Source organism: Rhagoletis zephyria, unplaced genomic scaffold, assembly GCF_001687245.7.
Source record: "Rhagoletis zephyria isolate East Lansing unplaced genomic scaffold, Rhagoletis_zephyria_1.1 Rzeph_scaffold_00018, whole genome shotgun sequence".
Classification (NCBI taxonomy): domain Eukaryota; kingdom Metazoa; phylum Arthropoda; class Insecta; order Diptera; family Tephritidae; genus Rhagoletis; species Rhagoletis zephyria.
The window spans coordinates 330,845-353,686 of NW_016157102.1; the positions used below are offsets into that span (position 1 = coordinate 330,845).

General features: G+C 34.5%; 1 protein-coding gene across 1 annotated transcript in view; it reads left to right on the forward strand.

Moving 5' to 3' along the window:
- Window positions 1-22,842, forward strand: part of Syn2 (Syntrophin-like 2) — a 76,406-nt gene that overhangs the window by 28,310 nt on the left and 25,254 nt on the right. The window contains exons 2-7 of the mRNA XM_017613747.1: window positions 933-997; window positions 2,483-2,632; window positions 3,550-3,835; window positions 9,659-9,829; window positions 10,329-10,513; window positions 19,404-19,562. Coding sequence (XP_017469236.1) covers window positions 938-997; window positions 2,483-2,632; window positions 3,550-3,835; window positions 9,659-9,829; window positions 10,329-10,513; window positions 19,404-19,562 — 1,011 coding nt within the window. The 5' untranslated portion in view covers window positions 933-937. The remainder of the gene's footprint in view (window positions 1-932; window positions 998-2,482; window positions 2,633-3,549; window positions 3,836-9,658; window positions 9,830-10,328; window positions 10,514-19,403; window positions 19,563-22,842) is intronic.

Sequence of the window (22,842 nt, forward strand, 5' to 3'; positions counted from 1 at the left end):
ACAGGGCGTATACGCACCGTCAGTTAGTGTTTACTCTTACATTTTAGCTTTAGTTTGATTTGTTTTCTTTTCTTTTTTTTTTGTTTTCGCAATGTTATTTTCTGCCGTCATTTTGTTGCTTAGCTTTCTGTCCTATTGTTTTTGTTATTGTTCGCGCTTCTTAAACCATTATTTAACCAATTTGGCTAGGTCGCTTTCGTCGTTGCCGGCTTCGATGATTCAGCCACAAAACTCGGCAGGTTGCTTGAAGTTCGCTAACTATTTAAGCAAGAGGGCTTGACACCCACCAACACAATGGGCGCATTCATGCACCAGTGCTCGCAGCTTAAAAAGCGTCGAGTAAGCAACAATTATTTAGTGGTGTGTTTTAGCCACAGCAGTGACTCGTCGCTGGCTGAATGATAGACTAATCTATTTATCATGCGTTTTTGTTCTATCATGCTCGTTTAACTGACTGACTGAGTTAGTGACTGTCACTGAGTTGGTTGTTGCCAGCATTTATCGTTTGCTGGTTGTTGGCGGGCGTTTCGCTAAGTCTGTTTAATTAATTGTCGGTGCTTGGCGATTAGTGTTGCTAAGCTCTTGCCGTATTGTTGGTGTAAGTTTTGTTGCAATGAAGCTATTTAAAAGTATTTTATACATCCTACATACGTTTGTCTATATATATGTATGTAAGTCCATTGTGCTTCGCATGCGGTGGAAAAAGTTGCATTTATTGATTTTTTAATTGGCATTTATAGAATGAGTTCAAATAGTTTAACGGCCAGTCAATGATTGTAGTTATTTTCAATGTCATCAATACCTACAAGTCAGAGGAATTGCGTGCTAAATTAAGGCTGAACTCAGTACAGCGCTTTAAAAAGTATATTAAAATAATTTTTGCACAAAACTTAAAATTTTATCTTCAATAAATATTATTTTTTCAATTGCAGGAAATATGAAGATCAATGCAAAAATGGCAACCCCTATTGAGGAAAAGGTTGATCAAAATTTAAAGGTAAGTTCTGTTCAGTATTTTTGTTTTTATATAATATGCACACAATTTATTTCATTTATTAATACCTAATATATAGACTGCGGATTTTTATGGAAAATATGGAGCCTAGTGTATAAATTTGTATACATTTTGTTTAAAGTTAAGTGGTACATATTTTTAGGCTCCGTTTTCTGCATAAAAATCTGCAGTCTCCTAATAATTACCGGATCCAAGATTGGGGATATTGGCGGTAGCCAAATCACGCTTTCAATTCAACTACGAATCAAATTTTATGTAGCTTGAATTACAAATGAAATTTAATTTCATCTTCGACAACAAATTCCCTTTGAAAATTAAATTTTTTTTATTTTGAACAAGCCGAAGACCTAAGTAGTAAAGTCAATTTGGGTACGCTGAATAAAGTGGTGATGGTCATTTTTCTAGGTTAGGTCATTTAATCGAGTAATATCAAATTCAAGTTTTTATGCGGGACCGGTTTGTAAAATTTTACGATTTTCGACTGCTCTGAAAATTCGTATTCAAGATTTTTTTTGGTGCGGGGAATCCGATTTTTGTTTTTTACAAAAAAAAAACTTTCCTAAAAATTCCATCGCAATCAGAGAAAAAAATATGCCACTCATAAAAATGTTTCGGTTTTCAATAATCTCCATCTTTATAATCTTGTTGTAAGTTTCAACAAATAGCTCCTGATATGCTCCATCAAGCTTCTTTACACTATACAAATTTTAATGAAGGACCAAACTAACCAAGGCTAAAAATAATTTCTATATATCAAGGGGTTTGGCACCTTCCATAGAAACTGAATTTTTCATGGGAGAGTACTGAAACTTGATATGGAGGTATCCGAAGTCAATCCCATGCTCTTGGAGCAAAGTGGCGGCTATTGGAAATGAGGGCGTGGCCTTTCCAATTCACTGAAATTGTTAAACATTTCATACACTCAGGAAATATTTCAGGGTCAGGAAAAACTAGCAAAAGTTAAAATTTTAAAAGTTTCGAGAATCGGCTCCACATACGTAACTGGAAAGACCCAGATCGATATCTGGTCAGGGGCTATCACTGCAGCTGATTCGCATAAACCTCTCTGCTTGGACGTATCATTGTTCTCATGAGAGATCAGACAATTGTAAGGGGTTAGGAAACTAGTGATTAAACTGATATTAGGGCTATTTAAAATATTTCCATATATATTGCCTAGAAAAAGATAAACGTCGTGGTCGAGTGGTTAGAGTGGATGAAGATGCTTGAAGCGCAATTAGTATTTATTTATTTATTATATTTATGTAGTTTAGCCCTCGCTATGATCACAAAGTTGCCGCTTTCCTTCTCTCTACCTATTTATGTATGTATGTCTTATCTGATTTCTACAATCTAAAGTTTAGAGCTTACACACATACATATGTAATTCCCAAACGCGTCTTTTGATTAGTAATGCGAATAGTGTTTACACCTTATTGTCATACAAATTTCTTCTTTTTTTTGCAGATCCGTACTGGTATGGTAAATGTCAGCGATGGCAAATGCAAACCAGAACCACTTAGACTGAATTTAACTATGGAACTAGTAACCTTACAAAGATTAGAGGTAGTTACACCAACAAATCCCCAACACAATGGACCACCAATGGAGTCAAAGGTAAGTGAAATTAATGCTGCCATTCCGCCCATTAAATTGCACTAAAATGAAAAAACTTTGCCAAGTTAACAATTATTTGGCAGGCGAAAGCACAATTTAAGTTAGCTTTAATAAAACAAATGAGAAGCGTTGTGCTTCTAACTTGAAACTAGTTTAATACTATTTCTATCCAACTACTGCGAAAGTGCCCAAAGGGATTTATCATAGTTGATGTAGCTGAGTAGCTGAGCGCAATGCAAAATTTAATATTTCGTGCATCCACTCTAAACGTACCTACACACACACACACAAGATGTATGCATGTATGTATGTAGACATGCGTATTCATATTTCATGTAACTGTCTGCTGGAAAAACACTCAAAATAGCTCAAAGATAACAGTGATATTAAATATAATTAAATATTCGATTGCATGTAGAACATGACAATGCCCTTGAGGGAAAACGAGTACAAACAAGTTTGACAAAGGCAACGGCATGCAACAAAGATAACTGAGGAAATGTGTTTTTTGTTGCAAATAGTAAAAATTAATGTATGCTCTCATGACTGCAAAACTAGTCGTAAATTCACATACTTCGCTTTTTTTACAAATCAACTAAACCTTGACAATAAGCCATTTAAAGTGCATTTACGTAATAAATAAATTTATGTCGATAGACAGTTAGAATATTTGTGTTTTAAAGCATATGTAAAACAAAAATTTAATTTGGTTAATGGATTTCGTGTAGGTTCACTCAATTTTAAATTATTTAGGTAATTTAGATTGAACACATCTACTTAATTATTTAAGAACGGTAAATTTTGCCATTACCGTATTTCCCTCGCTTTAAGTAGGGATAAAAACGTCTTTAGCGTTACTTGGCATTTATTAATATTTCATCCCTGCTTCTTCATTTTATTTGCCTATACGGCTTTAGGAGCGCATGGTGCAGATTACCCGTCAAAAGCAAGGCGGCCTTGGTTTGAGCATAAAAGGCGGTGCCGAGCACAAATTGCCTATTTTAATATCGCGCATCTACAAGGACCAAGCGGCGGACATTACCGGCCAACTGTTTGTTGGCGATGCGATAATTAAGGTAAATGGCGAATACATCACAGCCTGTCCGCATGACGATGCGGTGAACATATTGCGCAATGCTGGCGATATAGTGGTACTGACGGTGAAGCATTACCGTGCGGCGACGCCATTCCTGCAGAAGCAACGTAAGTATGCATTACAATGATTTAAGAAAAATTTGTTTAAGTTTACTAAATACATACACTAAGGCTGCGTTTCACCGGGGAATGAATTATTTTAGTTTTCGGATTTTTTGTTTTCGCCAATCAATTTTAATTTGATTTTGGTTTTGATTTAAGTGACCTATGCTGTTCACTTAAATAAAAATTAAATCAGAATAACCATACTCGGAGATGTTATATGTATAATCAGCTGATCAATATACACAAACCACAGTATTGGATATTCACCTTTATACCAGACCTGCTCTTAATATCACTTTTAGCACGACGCTGCCATATTTTTACTTACTCCAAAAAAAAAAGCTTATTGAAACTGAAAAAATAATAGAGAATTTAATAAAAAATTAAATTAAAATTAATTTCCACTTGAATGAATCTAGTGAAGCCCAGCCTTATTCTCTCTCTTGAACAATTTGATACCCTCTTCTGTACACCCCTTTTCTTAATTTTATTTCATTTGAAAGTTAGTCTATATTTCAAAATCTTGTATATATAGGTGCATATGTAAGTGTGTATATTTTTATTTGGTTAAACCCTTCCACCTGCTTTTGCTTTAATTTTTTTCCGCTACTTCCCGCTTAATTTGTAATCGCTTTAATACAACTATTGAAAGGGTGCTTAAAGACAATCAAAAGTTAAAGTATTTTTTTTTAAGTTCATATTGCACTTATTTTTTTAATTGTACTCATTACATTTAGCAAAAAAAAAATATGCAGTTCATTATTTTGGCGGTTGCTGTTTTAAGTGAAGCAAAACTTGTGTTCATTAAGTTGGAAAGTTTCTTTCAAAAACAAAGTTCAGAGCAGAAGTGGCGCACAATTGGCACGCGTATGCCAATGTGCTTTTGAGTTAACACACACAATTCATGCGTGCGTACATACATATTTAAGTATACCTTTTAAAACATACATCTATGTACATATGTATGTTAATGCAAACATATGCGGTGGTATATATGTATGTACATACAAGCACATGAAGGTTTTAGAGCACTTACCCCCGGATTCTCACTTACTCACTTACACATTTACATTTTAATTAAAATTAATTACGAACTATGTTACATACACAATTCATAAAAATAATCATGAAGTGCTTGCCTTTTTTCATCACTAACGACTGCTCGCTTACTACGAAGTACATACAAGTACTCGTATATAAATACCTAGTGAATAAATTCATAGAGCATTTCTTTTTTTTCATTTTACACGCCCTTGTTTTTTGCGTTTGGGTGCTTTAAGCTATCGACTCCTTTGAGTTTGTGTATATTAAGTTAAGTTACAAGTTTAAAGCCAACACATTTATTCTAAAGTTTAAAACTATATTTGAGCAGTGAGTAGGCTCTTGGATAGTATGACGATGGCGATATTATTTAAAGGATCGCTCCAGCCTTAGATTATTTATGAGTTTTATATTCCAAATTTCATACGTATTCGATAGTCGTCCACGAAAGTGTCTAACACTTCTTTACGAATAACACGTGGGCAATCCGATCCAGCCCGCAAAGTCTTCAGTTTATCTCCGCAGAGAATTCCATCTTACCAAGATGGCATTGCAATTTCTGACATATAACCGGTGAGGATTATTACGTCGACGCGGCTAAAAGCCCCCGCAGAGTGAACGTTGAAAGCTGAGCCAATAGTAAAGCAGATTCCGATCGGCTAATCAAATATAAATATTTCAGAAATTGGCTTGTCCATAAAGGTAAAACAAATGAATTTGGTGATTTCTCTATTGATCCAAAAGAACAATTTTGCTTAAAATAACTAACAACCACCCGTTATATGAAAAGCTACTGAATAATATATGTATTCCATTTCAGTGCGAATCAGACTTGAAAGACACTTGAAAAGTGATATTCTCACATTGATCTGCTTTATTCTCGGCTCCGATCAGTTAGTGTTTTCCTTTTAAGTTTGTCAAACTCGGGGATACGTGACGTATGAGTAACATAACTTAATGCCCAAATTTCGTACCTTTATCGTGTATGGGAGGATGTTGGGCCCATTGCAATGGTCTGACTGTTTACAAAGGTAATAAAATAGTCCGCTAAGTATTATATATAAAAATTGGGACTGAGAATCAAAGATAGTTTCCGTCATTTTTTACGAACTTTAAAGAGCTGGAAAGTGTATGGCAATATTGAATATTGATTTTTAACAATACTCTGTAAAACATATGTGTATATAAAATCGGCAATTCGTTGTTAACATATCGCTAACTTAAAGTGAAAAGTTCCTAGGTCCATTTTTACAAATTTTACAACAGAGGGATAAACTTCTTTTAACCACTTTTTCAAGTATTTCGCAAATGTTTAAATACAACATTTTGCGTGTTTAAAGCAAAGCTAAATTCCAAATACGAACAAGAAGTATTGGTTCCTTATTAAAAGATTTCGTATTATTTGTGTGCCTTAATGACCGAGGAGAACCCTAGGTTGTGCCTTGTTACATGTTCCCAATTTGTTCCAAATTTTGGATTTCTGTCCTTTCAGGAGTTACAAACTTATTCAAATATAAGTAAATTTAAAGCTTTAATTATGCTAGTAATATGTCATAAATAACTCGCCGAATTATATGTTAAACAACTAACCTCCAGGGCGCTACATACATCATCCTTAAACATTAAACACTCCTAAGACAAAACAAAAAGAAAGACGTAGTAAATTAAAGATTTTTTTCTTTGAATTTTATATAAACTTAAGCAAGTACAAAGAGCGCACATATCTTAATTGACTAAGTATATATGTATGTTAAGCCTATGCATACATATACGCACACAAAGCTTTCCACTTTCCACGAGTATTTTAAAAATTCTACAACTAGTAAGCCTCCGGGCAAAGGCCATACAACAACAGCAATCGAGGCGGCCTCACTCACTTCACCTTTTGGCCCACTTTTATAAACAAACACATATAAACATATAGCTATACATATATGTATTTATACCCTGCAAAAAATGTGACCAATCCGGGACATGCGACTGATACCACTTTTGATCTCTTTATATGGAATGAACTAATCGCTTTTGTTCGAGCTTGTCCTATGAAGAGACTAATTGTTCCGCTTTATACCCGAACGGCTACAAAAAGCGACTAGCCACTTTTAAAAAATGAAAATAAAAATTTGCGTCAGCTGAGATTAGAACCGGGGTGCTCAGTTTCGTTAAGCGAATACTCTTTCTCTCTGTGTGCCAACGCCGCACAAGAAATTTTGTTGACTAAGTGCGTACATATCACTAAATCGTTAAAAGTACCCGATAGAGATGAGTCGGGGACTAAGTTATCTCCAATTATTCCGGTAAGGGATGGACTAATTGATCTCTGATTATACCCCATATGAGACTAGTTGTACCCGATTGGGAGTAATCTCGGAATACTCTCTTTAGAGATTAGTCGCAAAATTTTTTGCAGGGTATACATAAAAATACACACTCGTACGTTTCGTACGCTGGAACAAACAAAAAAAAAAGAAATGTGTGTTTATGTATGTGCTGCCTCGTTTGTGTTTGTTTGTTTGTTAAGTACATATACATATAAATAAGTCGTGTATGTTTGAGCGTCTTAACTACTTGAAATTGTTTACTACGCTGTTTTAGGCGCCTTTAAGTTTTATATCCCTTGCGTCGTGTCGTTCATGTTTAAAGACAAAAAAAATTATTTTTTTTTACTTTTCGTGTCCACTTCATGAAAAGTGCTGGGCAGACCAAATTTCGTGTAAACAAACTTAAAGTATTAAATTTTCATTAAGCACACAGGCATACATATATACGCATACATATGTGTGTATAGTTTGTAGGTGCTTATGTACATATGTATGTATGTATGTGTCCTACTCTGAAATGTGCAAAAATTCAAGAAAATAATGTTTACGAGTACGAAAACTGTTGGAACGATTTTGGTTCGTTTTCTACCTCCTTTTAAAAATCAAGCCCGAAAAAACTGTTGACACTAACAAAATATTTTCCCATTTTCACTCGCAAATAAACTTTCATTTTCCAGTTTAACGCTTGCACACTTCTTCTTTAATGTTCACTTACTCGACCATACGTACTGGCAATTGTATAAGCGTGTATCTATTTATGTATGTATGTATGTACATTAGGCTTACCAGCTTACACGAAAACAAAAAGTCTAGAGAATTTCGTAAGGCAGTTTCGATTTTTTTTGCCGAATATAGAGGTCGCCCTTTCAGATTCTTCGGTGACACCGTCAATCGATAACCAAATTTGATTTTTTTGATAGGTCTACAAGAATAATCGAAATACTTCCTTAGTAAAAGTTTAATGATTGTTTTTGGTGACATTAGGGTGGTACGTTAGTGTGATAGGAGCTGAGAACTGGTGGGGAAGTACTAGACGGGGTATTTTCCGTCCTGCAAAAATAATTTAGACTCAGGGGTAGAAGACCTTTTTTCAGATTTGGTCTAATGTACATACCTACATCCATACATATGTTTTATACTCATGTCAGCTTCTGCATATTTGGCTATTAAGAACGTGTGCAGAAATTAAGAACATTTTGCTCTTGAATGCAGTGGACAGCTTTCCGAGTAGAAAAGTGCAACGTATGTGCATTCCTAAGGCAAAAACTAACAAATTACAAGAGGTGGAGTGCGAAAATTACATCTTAAACTTATGGAATTTATTTATTATGATCGAATATCAACTAAAGCTGCATAAATGAAATGTTTATTTTAATGTAGTACATATGGTAAATTACAATATATTCGCAAACTTTTCTTAAGACCGCGCGCCACCGAAGATGCTATGTAAAAAACTAAAAAACAGGTCACATGATCTAGGTGCACATATACATCGGTACATAGACAGAGCTTAACCGTATTGAAATTGAACTAAAAACACAATTCATATTCACAGCACAGTTAAAGTGAATTAGATATTTAAGCTTCTAAGAGTAAGAAGTATGGAGATAAAATGAAAGAATGATTGTGCTGCCAGATTGAACAACGTTATTAATTGGTTAAGTTGAATCCATAACACATATGTTGAATTTGTTGAAATGCTAATTTTCTTTCATACATAGTGCCCCATTTATAAATCCTCTTTTCAAACTTCGTACAAAAATTATGAAAATTCAACAAACTTTAACATATGCACCCGAAAACTTTAGAAAAATTTTGGATAAGCAGCTTTGTAGCCCATTAAATTTTAGTAGGTCAAAGTGCAAACTTTAAGACGCTAGAAAATCGCGTTGAGTTTTAATAATTCTTTTTTGCGCCAAAAATATAATAATATTATTAATGCTGTTTGCTGACTCTTTCCTTTTTTCTAATAACTTTTCAAAGTACCCCTTGGAATGTGGCGTCAAATTTTCTTGTAGGGCTGTTATGCGGATCCTTGCAGTTGTATCTCGTGTTTTTCAACTGTCACATTACATTTACTCTCTCAACCGACAACTCACTTATTCCGCACAGGAAAATGTCCTTACAAACAAAAACATGATAGTAACATATGTGTGTCTGTCCGGTGATTGTGTGATTTTCCCTGCACGCAAATACTTCAAAGTACATTTACATTACAAAGAGAGTTGCACATCCATGCAGACTTTGCTTTCTATTATGTTATTTTTTTTTTATTAACTCCAAGTTTGCTTGCTTTACACATTTTTTACCTTTTTCTCCTTTCCCGCCCCCCCCCCAACCCTGCTGTTGCCTTGCGTGTATTCTACTACTTTCACATACATTTACATAGATACATACATACATACATATGTACAAATAATTGCATACCTTAATGCATTCGTTGCTGGTGTTGCTCACATTGCAGTTGCCAAGGAGACGCCCGATTCGGACAATGATGCAACATGTGCGGAATTAAAGGCTGACGAAGGCTACAAGTCCTCGGTAAATAATGGCACAATAAGTCGCAGCTGCAGTCGTCCGATGTCAATTTGCTCCGGCTCCGAACCGGAGAAGAAATGGGTAGAGGTGGTGGCAGGTATGTTCATGCACAAAAAATATTTATCCATACTTATACTAGTACCTGCATGTCTATATGTATGCACATGTTCGCTTTATTTATTCACATCAAATACTGTGGTATTCATTATTATATCGCATACGTGAGTGAATTAGTTAAAGAGTGCGTGCTTGCGCTGCCGTAAAAACACTCGCACGTGCATTAAATTATCTGCGTGCTGCGAGAAAAACTGCAATTTGCAGTTGGCACTCTCGGTCGGCAATTTGCAATTACGAACTCTTAATTATTTGCTCAGCTTTATTTGTATTTGTAATTTGCTTTCATTGCGTTTTTAATTAAATTTGTTCTCTTCTTCTCTTCCATCTTTCGCACCTCTCAAATTTCTTTTGTTGATATGCTGCGATACCTGGCCGGGTCGGGTTACCCTTTGCTGCACTTGACATTTTCATTTACCGTTGCTACTCTGTAACTTCATCATCATCATGTGACTTGGGATTGAACTTCTTTCACGCCACAGTGCCGCTGATGATGGCCTACGTAACGCGATATATCTATGGCACGGATAAGTTACGCCCCAATGCGTTTGAAGTACGCGGCCTTAATGGCGCCTCGACTGGCATAATACACTGTGATGATTTGGCCATTCTCAGTCAATGGCTTAAATTGATAACCGATAATGTTGTTGGATTGACACATCTACAAGTGAGTATTACCGAAGTTGTTTAACATTGTTGTTGCTACGTGTAGTGCAAGTAGCAAGGTAATCAAAAGATTAAAATAAGCAAATTAGCTGACAGTTAGTTAAGTATGTGAAGTGAGGATAATCGTAATGTAAATTAACTAGCTGATTCTGCATCGTAAAAAGGATACGTAAAAGGCAAAATGAAACGTAGAAGAAGTTGCTGAAGAAGATGGCTTGCTTCTGCGCTAATTTTGGAAGAGTATTTACATAAATACAACACTCTCGTTAATGCCTGATTGAACTTTACGTCTTAAAGCACAATTTTATATACATATATACATACATATTAGAGAACTTTATAAGCCGAATCGCTTCTGTTTACAAGCTGCTTTGCTTGTGGAGTATCATCCAATTCATAATAACATTCCTCTATGTGTAAAGGCCAAAGTCTCAATTGTTGTAATTGCATGAAGGAACAATGTCAGTTTTTTTTTTTTGTAAAAATGCTCTCCATAAAACGTGTGGAACTCCCATTGCGTTAAACATTGCTGGGTCCTCAGAGTGCACCAAATATATGGACATTTCATGGCAATATTTGGCTTCATTTAGGCGTAACTTTAATGGGTTCCTGCTTCCAACATTAGATTAGACTCTGCGGACTTCGGAAATTTTGAAAGGAAAAAAGGAAAAACAAATATCGAATTAGGTGCATATAAGATCGACTGGATTGAAATATTTAATAAAATTTTTTCAAATAATTTTTTTTTTTGCCAATTTAAAAACAAGCCCACAGAACCTTTATTATCTACACGGATGGTTGAAAAATATTGGCCGGATTGGGATCTGAAGCCCCCTGAAAGGGTTTGGGGATATTAAAACTGCGGCGTATTTTAGGCAAAGATGTCGCAGAATTCGCCCTCATCGACTCTGAAGGCGGCCTCTTTAGTTATTAACACATTCGTATGTATATATGTATGCATGTACATGTATGTATGCTGGTAATTAAGCAGCGATAAAAGCAATCAAGGCATATCTCAATGGGCTCAAGACAGTTCTAAGATTCAGGGAAACTTTTTCTATGCATACGGCTGTATACTATAGGGTTCCAGGCGATAAGGGCAAGTAAATGAAATAGTGGATGAGAGATTGCCGAAATCGCTGTTTACTTGGAGATCGCAACCTCTGAAAAAATCTACCGAACAATCAGCGAAGTCAAGTAAAGTCAGTTTATCGTCTGCGGATGTGTTTTCCATGGACATCAAGTTCATGTCTCCAGAAATCTTGTTGCGATGAAATAAACAGTAAACTTACTGCTGGTTTTTACTGCCGCGGCTTGCATAGATGAATATGTGGTGACTGAGATTGAATTACCGTACCACCAACGCTGAAGAACGCACCGAGATGGATGTTAGCCATTTTCGTAAGCTTGTGATTTGCTCGCGGTGTACAAAATCCCTTGATATCACGAGGGACAACCGCTATAATGTCCTGTGTATGAGACGACCAACGGAGCAGGAGCACACTTTTTGTGGGCAAAATTTTTGTTTTATCGAGTATGCGTTTATCCTACCAAATCGAATGAGCTGCTTTGTAGTTGTCTACGAGGCGTCTCTATGTTTGCACTTGAAGAAGGCTACTGTTTGGTCTAATAGTTTTATCTCTGTGGAGGAAACGCGTAAACAAATGATAGGTCCAGTCAACAAATAAAAACTGCAACGAGCGCGTAAAAGGAAAATGGAGAGTAAAATTGAGAGCAAGACAAATTTTTCAGAAAAAGTTATTAAACACAAAACTAGTAAAAACTTGCAACTTACGCCATTTTGACACTTTCTGACGCTTAAGTTTTGGCGCGCAATTTTCTTTCTAATTGGTAATAGTTTCCATCATCATACGAACAAAAAAAATATACATTAAATAGATTTAAATTGTTCATCCATATTTTCATTTTATGTTTCATCAAATCACACTTTATTTACATTTGAATTTGAAACATAACCTTACTTTTTGGCTGCTGCAAATTCCTGCTAGTAAAATTTTTGCTTGCACTATTTTGCAGCTCTCGAGTTCGCTCTCTCTCTTTCAAATTTTTTGGGTTATTGAATGCATTTCCAGTAAAAACTTGCAAGTACTAGTAACAATTCGTAACATTTTTTTGATATTGAATGGACCTCATATGTAAGTATCTAACATTGAATAAATTGAAACAAATTTCAAATTCTTTAACGATAAAAATTTGTAAACACAAGATTGGTTTTTCCCCTGTAAAAACCTCACTTAGAAATTAAACAAAGAACAAAACTTTCAAAAAGTATTTCTTCACTAGGCCATTGCCCTGTATGCTGTGTACATATGTATGTATCTTTATACGTGCATATGTACAATGAATGGGGCACATCAGCAGCCAACAATATTTTTAATTATTATAATTTCACACTCAACACTTTTTTGCAAACGTCAACCTAGTTTCGCAAATACAGAAGGAAGCTCATTGTCCTCGCCATCAAATTAATTAGTGTAATTGCGAGCACAAAAGCTCCAAAAGCACCAAAGTCCACACTTGCACTTAAGTATGTATGTATGTATGTACCTCCAGAATACTTACTTACCATTTCATACCATAATCAACTTAAACCACAACAATGAGACAAAAGGATTCTTTCAGCATACAAACAAAATTTTACAGAATGCTGCCAGCTACAACGCTTGATTGCAAATTGCCAGTGGCAAAAATTGTGTAAAAAACCCCCGTCTCCCTAGCGGTGTGGCTATATCTGCATACATACACTACGTATCTAGCTGTACAGGTATGAATGCAAGTTACACGCATATCCTCAGGAGGATGATAGAAACTCGAATAATGACAGGGATAAAAAGTAGCGTCGAGCTGAAAGGGTCTCGCGAAGCAAAAAAAAACTGAAAATCATGAATACATCGATGCCAAGAAATTGCTGTGCTGCGCTGCGCTGCGACGTGCTGCATAATGTGTGTCGGCATGCTATGGTTAAAGTTGAAGTGCATGAATACAAAGCAGCAAGGACCAACTTTCACCTGGGCGCACTTGTGGTCCCTTTGTTGAAGAAATAAATCAACACCGTTGCCACAGAAGTGTCAGTATGCTTAGTTACAAAAAAAAAAACATAAGCATCTACGTAATGCATTGACTAGCGAGCATGTAAGCGTGCATACATATGTACTACATACTACCATTTCGTACATACATACCTACCTCATACATATGTATGTATTAGGGATGTTGCGGATGTGGAATTTTAGACATCCGCGGATGCGAATGCGGATGCGAATATCTAACAGCTAACTTCCGCGGATGCGAATGCGAATGCGGATGTCAAGTATTTTTAAAAAACAATTCGAATCTAGCATAATGGTGAGATCGTTGTTTAAACAGCGCTTACAAGCCAAACCAGATAAATATGTCTTGTTGTTTCAGAATTTGCAGAACCTGAACTTTATCTGCACTTTTCGATTTTAGTTTTTGTAATTCATTTTTAATAGAAGAAATTTTTTTCTTAGCTAACTTCGATTCTCTACAAAAAAAAGGTCCATATACCAAATTATGTAGGACTAATACTTTCGAAGATTATTACAATTTTAGTCAAAAACTTATTACTTAATTTATTTATTAATTTTTATTTTTTTAACCATATTGAACTTCGATGGACTTGGGCGAGCCTAGGATATTGACCAAAAAATTCCAAATTTCACAGATTTTTTTTAAAGCACAATTAACCATATTTTTGCTATTACCAATCAAAATTCTAAAAAAGCGGATTTTCGGCCCACGCTTATGTACATATATCCGTATGAAAAAAATATTATCCAACAAGTAAATAAAACTACGGTTTTTTTAATTTTTGCTAAAACTAAATTCCCCAAAGAGCGCCATTTGAAATTATTCAAACGAATAAATGAAATAGGTGGCATACGCGGTACGTCTGACTCGCGAGTCATTTGTGTACGTATTGACTCGCCTTCGACTACACACAGTCGAATGATTCAGAGTCATGCCAGAGTCATGTCGGTGTAACCAACTAACACATCCAAATCGACTCACGAGTCAGACGCACCGTGTATGCCGCCTATAACATCAAAAGCAAATCACGAAAATTTTGTTAAGAATTACAGTGCACACTTTCTTCTTTTGTGTCTAGTAGTTATTCTAAGATTGGTCAAAAAAATTCATAATAAAGAAAGAAGCCAAAGCAGGTATTTAAAGCACAGAAAAAAGGGAACTTTTATGGCTGCCCATTGATAACTCGGTTATATAGCTTAAGAATTAATATTTTAAAGATAATTTTATCAAAGTTGATAAATATGACATTTGACCAGTTTTGTTATAAATACTCCTACGACCACAGGCAAAAATATTGGCTACAATATGTAATTTTTTTTTACAAATATACGTTTTATCGGTCCACTTGCAAAATATTCGCATTCGCAAAAGCTCCGCATTGATTATTGCGAATGCGAATGTTAAAATTAATGCGGAAGCTCCGCGGCTGCGAATTCGAATGCGAATATGCGCAACAACACTGGTATGTATGCATGAACATTCGAGTGCTTCACTACTATAATTTATAGGTCTACCAAAAACCCACAAAAACGCCGAAAAATGCAATGGGGCGATCGATAAAAAATCGTTAGTATTAAAAAATGGTTAAATATACAATTGGGTATTATTATTGAATGTATCTTGAAAAGATCCAGATCCGATCGTAAAATAATGATTTTCAAGAATTCTACACTATTTCTTTGAAAAATTGTATTTTTCTCATATAAAAATACATGGAAAACTTTGAGCGCTTCGAGCGACCTCTAAATATTTTTTGATTTCAAAATAAAAAATAGGGGTATACTTTTTTTTGAATATAGAACAATCTTAGGGGTAAGAGCATTGCAATTCCGACTTTACTGTTTTTGGAACACCCTAATGCCCATATATCACGATGTTCGTTCATTCTGGGTGCAGTTGACACACGTCTTAATTAAATAAAATTGATCGAAATTCGGCTAAAATCTATTTTGTCAAATACCATATGTCTGCACTTCATTATTTAATAGCAGAACTCAAGACTTTTCTACCTGAAATTCTATAGATTAGCTAAGGCATAGTTTAATTCAGGAAACCAGCCACTGGGCTAGGGCTCCTAAGGAAGCAAGATGGCAAATTTACGTACATACCAGCAATAGTTAATTGAGAGGCTCTACAATACCAGCTGCACTTCGCAGGCTCGATAGAAAAAGAGCGCATGACTCCCTCTTAGAGGGGGAAGTCAGATAATACTTATGAAGCTTAGAGATGCCAATTTTGGGGGGCAACAACAATAAATTGATGTTCTGAATATTCCTCCGAAAAATTCTCATCAATGAAAAATTTCTGAGAGTCACGCTAAATCCGATGAAGCTGGCATCGATGTGTCGCCAAAGTTGCGTTGTTAGAAATTGTAAGCATCGAATTTTAGCCTTAATCAAGTAGAAGTATTTAGTGGGTAGTAGAACTATTTGAACTATCAGCTATAGCTACAGATTTTTAAGTCTGTCAATATTTATAGAAAGCAAGGAAAATTGACTTAAAAGAATTTCCGAAAAAACGCATTTTTGAAATTTTGTGTTCAGAAAAATCTGAGCTATTTAAAAAATATGTATATATACATATGTATATATGAATGCATATTCAGTGGTCAGCCAAGCATACTCCCCTGTATTTGTTTGTAGTTTCCTTTTTGCTGTACCAACAAAAAGCAACCGGAAATGCAGCAATTCCATACAAACCATACAATCTGAAGCCTACCACCAACAGTCGATCGAAGTACAACACTCACAAGATATGTATGTACGTATGTATTTGTTGACGGCTGTAGTCTACTGTACTATACTGTTAGGCAACAGCAACACAAAACTACCAACAGCAGAGAAATGCTACTGGCCGCTGAAAGGCAAACAAAAAGTAGTGGAAGATATCAAATGGAAGCAATACATACATGTGTACATATCGAGTATGGGGAAGGAAATGTAGAAAAATTGGCCATAAATAACGCAGCAAATGTCTGACACACTTGCAAAACAAATGTGTAAATCAAGGCTTTAATTGCGTTTGTTGCTGGCTTTAAAAAAAAGTCGGTAGTTACTTCTGGCATGGAATGCTAATTAATAGTCGTAGATGAATTAAAAAAAATAAAATAAAAAGCATTGATTGAAGCAGAAAAAGTGTGAACAAATTGTGAGCGTATGTGTATGTATATTAGGAATATTAATCCCGGGATCCCGGGATATGGGTATAAAATTAATGAGAAAATCCTGTAGAATTTAAACAGATTCAAGTTTCTGGTGCAGAAGGGCTGGTAAATATTGAAAATGTCATTTCAAAATTTTATTCTTGAAATTTCGCAATATTTGTTTTTTGAAAAAAATATATGTTAAGGGCTTATATAAACTCGATAACATCCTCGAATTTCGTTCTTCTAACTTTGTCAGCTTACCTATTAGTCCTGGTGAATCCAAAAAATTTAAGTTTTAAAGAAATTTGCTATGGCATTTGTTACGCGTATTTTTATTCTACATTGCATTGAATTTTTTAACAATTTTTGGACTTAATCATATTTCTGAAATTACAAAGTCCTTCAAAATTAATCGTGCGGTCAGAAAAAAAAATATAAACTCCACTTAAATAAAAAAGTAGGTTTCAAACCCATTTATTTATTATTTATTTCTTGGTAGGAGAGCTTCTCACACAATATAGAAGCAATTTTTTCGATTCAAGTTGTTGAAAAGTAATGAATGTCTATCTAAATCTCGGGACTAATCCCGGGATCCCGGGATTGTGACAACACCATCCCGAAAATCCCGGGATTGGAAAAAGCCGAAAAATTAACATCCCTAATGTATATGTATTTCATTTCATATATCATAAGAAAAATAAACTACATTTATTTAACAAGAAATAAATTATTGGTGATATCTTGCGTCTCCATGGTGTTGCAGGGACTGCATTTAAACATAAATTAGTTTCAGTACAGAGGGGAGAAAATCAGTTGCTACTTAGTAATATTGAGTTTATTGCGGATCTATATTTTTGGAAACACGGCAGATGATTAACTATATATGATAAGAAATTTTTGCTGTTCAGCTGGAGCGGAAAAATAAAATAGTATTTATCTTTTAGACTGTTCCAGTTTCTTCATAACTTTAGAGCTCTATACAGGTCTTACTTAAATACTCTATATGTTCAGCATGATAAAGCAGTGGCGGCCATTTCAATAGCGCCCTCTTTTGATCCTCCCTATTGAGAGCCTTCCTCTTGTTTATTTAATACAACTGTAGGAACGCTAAAATGACACAAAAAAAAGGAAGACGCGTAAACTTGATTTTGGGTCGTAGGTTAAGCAGGTCATTTTCCCAAGATATTTTAATTTTAAGCTTGCATTGTGGATAAAAAAATTAATACTTAAAGGTCAATACGCTGTAGAAAATAACGACAAAAATCTGGTTTTTCGCTTATGCTCTTATTAAGTTATTTTCGCTTCCGTTACATTGAGTTCGCGGTAAAAAATAAACAGGGATGTATTTTAAAGTAATTTTGTACTGTTTTGGACAATTTTTTTTACCTATTTTCTACAGCATATTAAGGTTTAACAGGGGAGCATTTGTCGAGGGTGTCCACCAAAAAAAATTATCAAAAATCAAAAATGGAGTTTTTAATGTTTGAAATTTTGTTGAATATCTGTTGAATTATTCTAAATTTTGCGTAAAGTTTGAAAATCGATTTTACATGGTTTCGTTATGGTACATGTTATATTTTTACAAAAAAGTTTATGAAAGTAAATTGTGATCAATTCTATTCAAGTGGCCTGCACTGTATCTTGTACCCTTGACTTTATCGTTTTAATCGCAAATGGACTCGTGATGGTCAATACCTCTATATATTATAATAGGAGAAGCAATGAATGAGTTAATGAAAAAATATACGTTTAATCAACACGAATATCTGAAAGCCAATGGACTTATCTATACCGGATGAAAGAATTTTATTTGTAATTTTTCATAGTTGGGTAAAACATGCTAGGACATGCATACATAGGTATATATTTCTCTAGGACTTCTTAGCAAGAATGCCTTTTGTGAAATCTTCATTACTAATATTGATATGTAGATGAATCGAAAAGTATAAGCGGTTTGAAGGTATTAACGGATCGTAGTGACATACTTATATCATTGGAGGTCAGAACGATAGTAGGAATAAATAAACCAATCAATAAACTAGTCTTCTGAGGACACGTGCGTAAGGTTTCTGGCAAAATACATTACTTTTCAATTATTTTGAGATTTGTTTATAATTTTATTTTTTTAGGCTTTTTTAGATATAGCCCTGTCGTCTCAATTGATTAAAAGGGCTTGAATTAAGCTAAACTCTTTTAAAAACACTTCAGCTGTAGCCAGTATTACCAGATTTTATTTCAGAAAACTGTAAATTCCTGGAAAAAACTTTAACCTTCAGAAACGAAAAAAGGACTCAAAAAAATTTTTGTTTTTTAATTCTATGAAACTTAACCGATTCACGTGATTCGGGCAACAATTTTATTTTTCCACATTTTTCTATACAACTTCGATGAAAGCAAATTGAACTTAAAATCGTTTTAACTCGTCCTGAACTCTAAATTTGTAATGAAGAATTACTCATATGGCGCAGTTGATTCTGATTCACGCATATTTCTTTTTAGTTTATTAGATGAGGGATATTTCTTAAATGAAAATAAGAAATCTTGAGAACTCTTTTAAACATTATGATAGGAGTATGTGATATATATTCATACTTACATGCACACATACATACATGCATATTTTAATTTTCATTTATTTTTCTCCATCTCTCTCCCCCGTTTTTGTTTTTTGCAGATGAAGCTTTACAATCGCAATTTCGCCGTAGGCGAACGAATCGAATATATGGGATGGGTGAATGAGGGTGTCATCAACAACAACATCTCCTGGCAAAGTTACAAGCCACGCTTTCTAGTACTGAAAGGCACTGAAGTGATGCTTTTTGAAACACCACCGGTAAGTATTATTTGGAAAAATTTAAAAAAAAAAAACACATTTGAGTAAAAACGCTTTCAAATTGCTAGAGTGGCCTTTTCGAAGTGAATTATGACCTAATCAATTTATGTCAGAGAGAGTGGCAGAATTTGTTTATTGATTTACTGCCTCCATACATTTTTTTGGAAAAAAAAAATTTTAACAAAAATGTAGTAAGTGTAGCAATATATTCCTCGGCAATTGGGTCTGCAACCAACAACAACAACCAAACACATAAAACAACAAAACATTAGCATATGGCTGACACATTTTGCTCGATCTGTTGCGGACATGCATATGAAAAGGAAATGAATTCCGAATTCCAAATATGACAGCCAGTGAATCGTTACGCACAGCGATTTGCGTGTCCATGGTGGTGGCAAACCCGCCAGCAAAAAAAAAAAAAAAACTTTCCACGATTTTTTGCACCTGCACTTTGCGCCAAATACTACGTACAGCGGCAACATCAGGTGCTTCCACTGGCGCTGCTATAAAAACTGTTTGCTTTGAACAATAAAAAGTGATAAAAATTTCAGATATGCAAATTTCGTCCCACTGAAAGTAGGCAACACCATGTAGGCATAGTCGTCCACTTGATGCATCCACTGCCTGCAAGCAATCATGGCATACACTTCCGGGGAATTTGATAACTTCCTATTCTATATGTATGGTTCGTCCGGTGCATGCATGCGTTTGTTTGTTGGCTATTTATATTTTTCGTTCACTCGCTTCCGGTAAATTTTACAAACGAGTCATGCATAAAACTTCTATTACACAGCAATTACTATTGAATTTTTTGCGCATAAAAGAAACAGCGATTGCAAAAAATTCATGCGAATGTTTCTGAAGTCATCGTTAATCAGAATTTAACATTCAAATATGTATACATATTTACATTTTTTGATACCATCTCATGTTTATTTATTATCAGTTGGTAAAGATGGCATACATACTTTAACCAGTTTTTTACCCCCTTTTCTTATTCTTCATATATGCTGATTGAGTCGTACACTCTCACAATTCCTCGAAAATTAGAATAATTTGATGGCAAAATGAATTCTGTCTAATGCCTCGAAACACAGTTTAGCACGCGGAATAAAACAGTTCACTTCGAAATAAATAGTGTAAAGCTGGAAGTCCACATTCTTCCAACTGCCAGACCATAGACCAATGTCGCCCCTTTTTATTACCAACCTAGCCAGTGCAAAGCGTAACAAATATAGCAAGTTTTATTGGCAAATCTTACAAAATCAAGTATTGATGACGGCAATATGCTTGTTTTCTTTGCCTTCATAAAACTATGTTTTTCGAACTAACTTTTTCTTTTTTTAACCGACTTCCAAAAAAGGAGGAGGTTATCAGTTCGTCGGAATATTTTTTTTTTAATGTATGTTACCGCATAACTTTGGACCACGTCAACCGATTTCGATAATTTTGCATCGGAAAGGTAGTGTCTCAGAGGTGGTCCCATACTAATCTGGTTAAGATCCGATCATGAGATATATATATATATATATATATATTAGGGTGGGTCAATTAGTAGGTCAATTAAAAAAGTTGATTCATATCCTTGCGATACTGGTACTATGGACCATAACAAACATTTTCGCCCAAGGAACCATACCTCTAAAATCATTTTCGAGCCTGCCAAAATTTTTTGGTAGATATTTTCAAAAATACCAAATAAACGACCTCTTAGATGCATTTCAAAGACAAAAAAATATTATTGAAAATGTGTATACGGGGGTTTTTTGGGTCAGAGAATCCATTTTTCGCATTAATTTTTAATTTTGATCGCAAAAAAATAAAAATAAATAAAAAAAATAAAAAATAAAAAAATAAAGCAAAATAAAGAAATAAATATTTTTCCATTATTTTAAATTATTAGAAAGTCAAAGATGTGACTATTTGAGCAATAAGTTCGTCAATTTCCCCCAAAAAAAGTGAAAAATCCAAAAAATTGTTCAAAAACGCACTCTGGTGGCGATCAAAATTAAAAATTAATGCGAAAAATGGATTCTCTGACCCAAAAAACCCCCGTATACACATTTTCAATAATATTTTTTTGTCTTTGAAATGCATCTAAGAGGTCGTTTATTTGGTATTTTTGAAAATATCTACCAAAAAATTTTGGCAGGCTCGAAAATGATTTTAGAGGTATGGTTCCTTGGGCGAAAATGTTTGTTATGGTCCATAGTACCAGAATCGCAAGGATATGAATCAACTTTTTTAATTGACCCACCCTAATATATATATATTTTTTATATGAGAGTTGAAGTCGGTTTTTTTTTTTGCTAAAAACTACTTGTTTAAGTAACAACTGCCAATTCATTTATGTATATTTGTAGGGTTATCCCCCTTTCTTAATTCCTTCGACCCAAATATATTTTAATTCATTCATTCAAAACTTCAAATTCAAATGCACTCTTAAAATTAGGACAAAATAATGCACAGCAGCAACTAAAATAAATGCATACAAATTTCGTATATCTGTGCATGCATATACATATATACATATATATTTACATTTCTGCATACATACAGGTTTAACTAGAAGCAAGTGCGTGGGCCAACTAATAGGTTTAAGCGGTGTGAGGTGTACTACCTGCTCGCATATGCATGTTGAGGGCAAAACACGAATACACTTAAGTATGTATGTGCATACCAATGCGCTAACAAGCAACGCATTGCAGTTAATTCCACGCACATCACTCATACGCCACGTAGTAGCAACATGTAAATGCATGATGCTCATTAAAAATATGCAACAAACTCGACAACAAATTTGAGTTTATATTTATTTTATTTTTTTTTATTTTTTGTGTGCATACATATATATATATATATATATCTCGCTTATTTACTTCAATAGTGTCATAACTCAAAAAAGCAAAACTCGCGAAAAACGTCCTCAAAGTTTTGAATTTACCTACATATACTCCCATAGTCAACATGTATACATATTTTATTCTAGTGCACTACTGGTGATCGATACAGCATAGAACAAGAAGAAGAAGAAGAAGTATCTTTATATACTTAACTCAATATTTTATTTTTTTTTTTTCATTAAAACACTATTGAAGTAAATGAGCGATATGTATGTGTACACAAAATTATGCAACACAAATTATTTAGTAAAGTGCTTTTGGTTGCAAGTCATAGTGTTTTTCTTCTTATACTCTGCCATGTATGTATATTTTTGTTGCTGCACACGCCCCAGCGATAAGCACTGAATTATTTATAAAAACATATAAAATTGTAT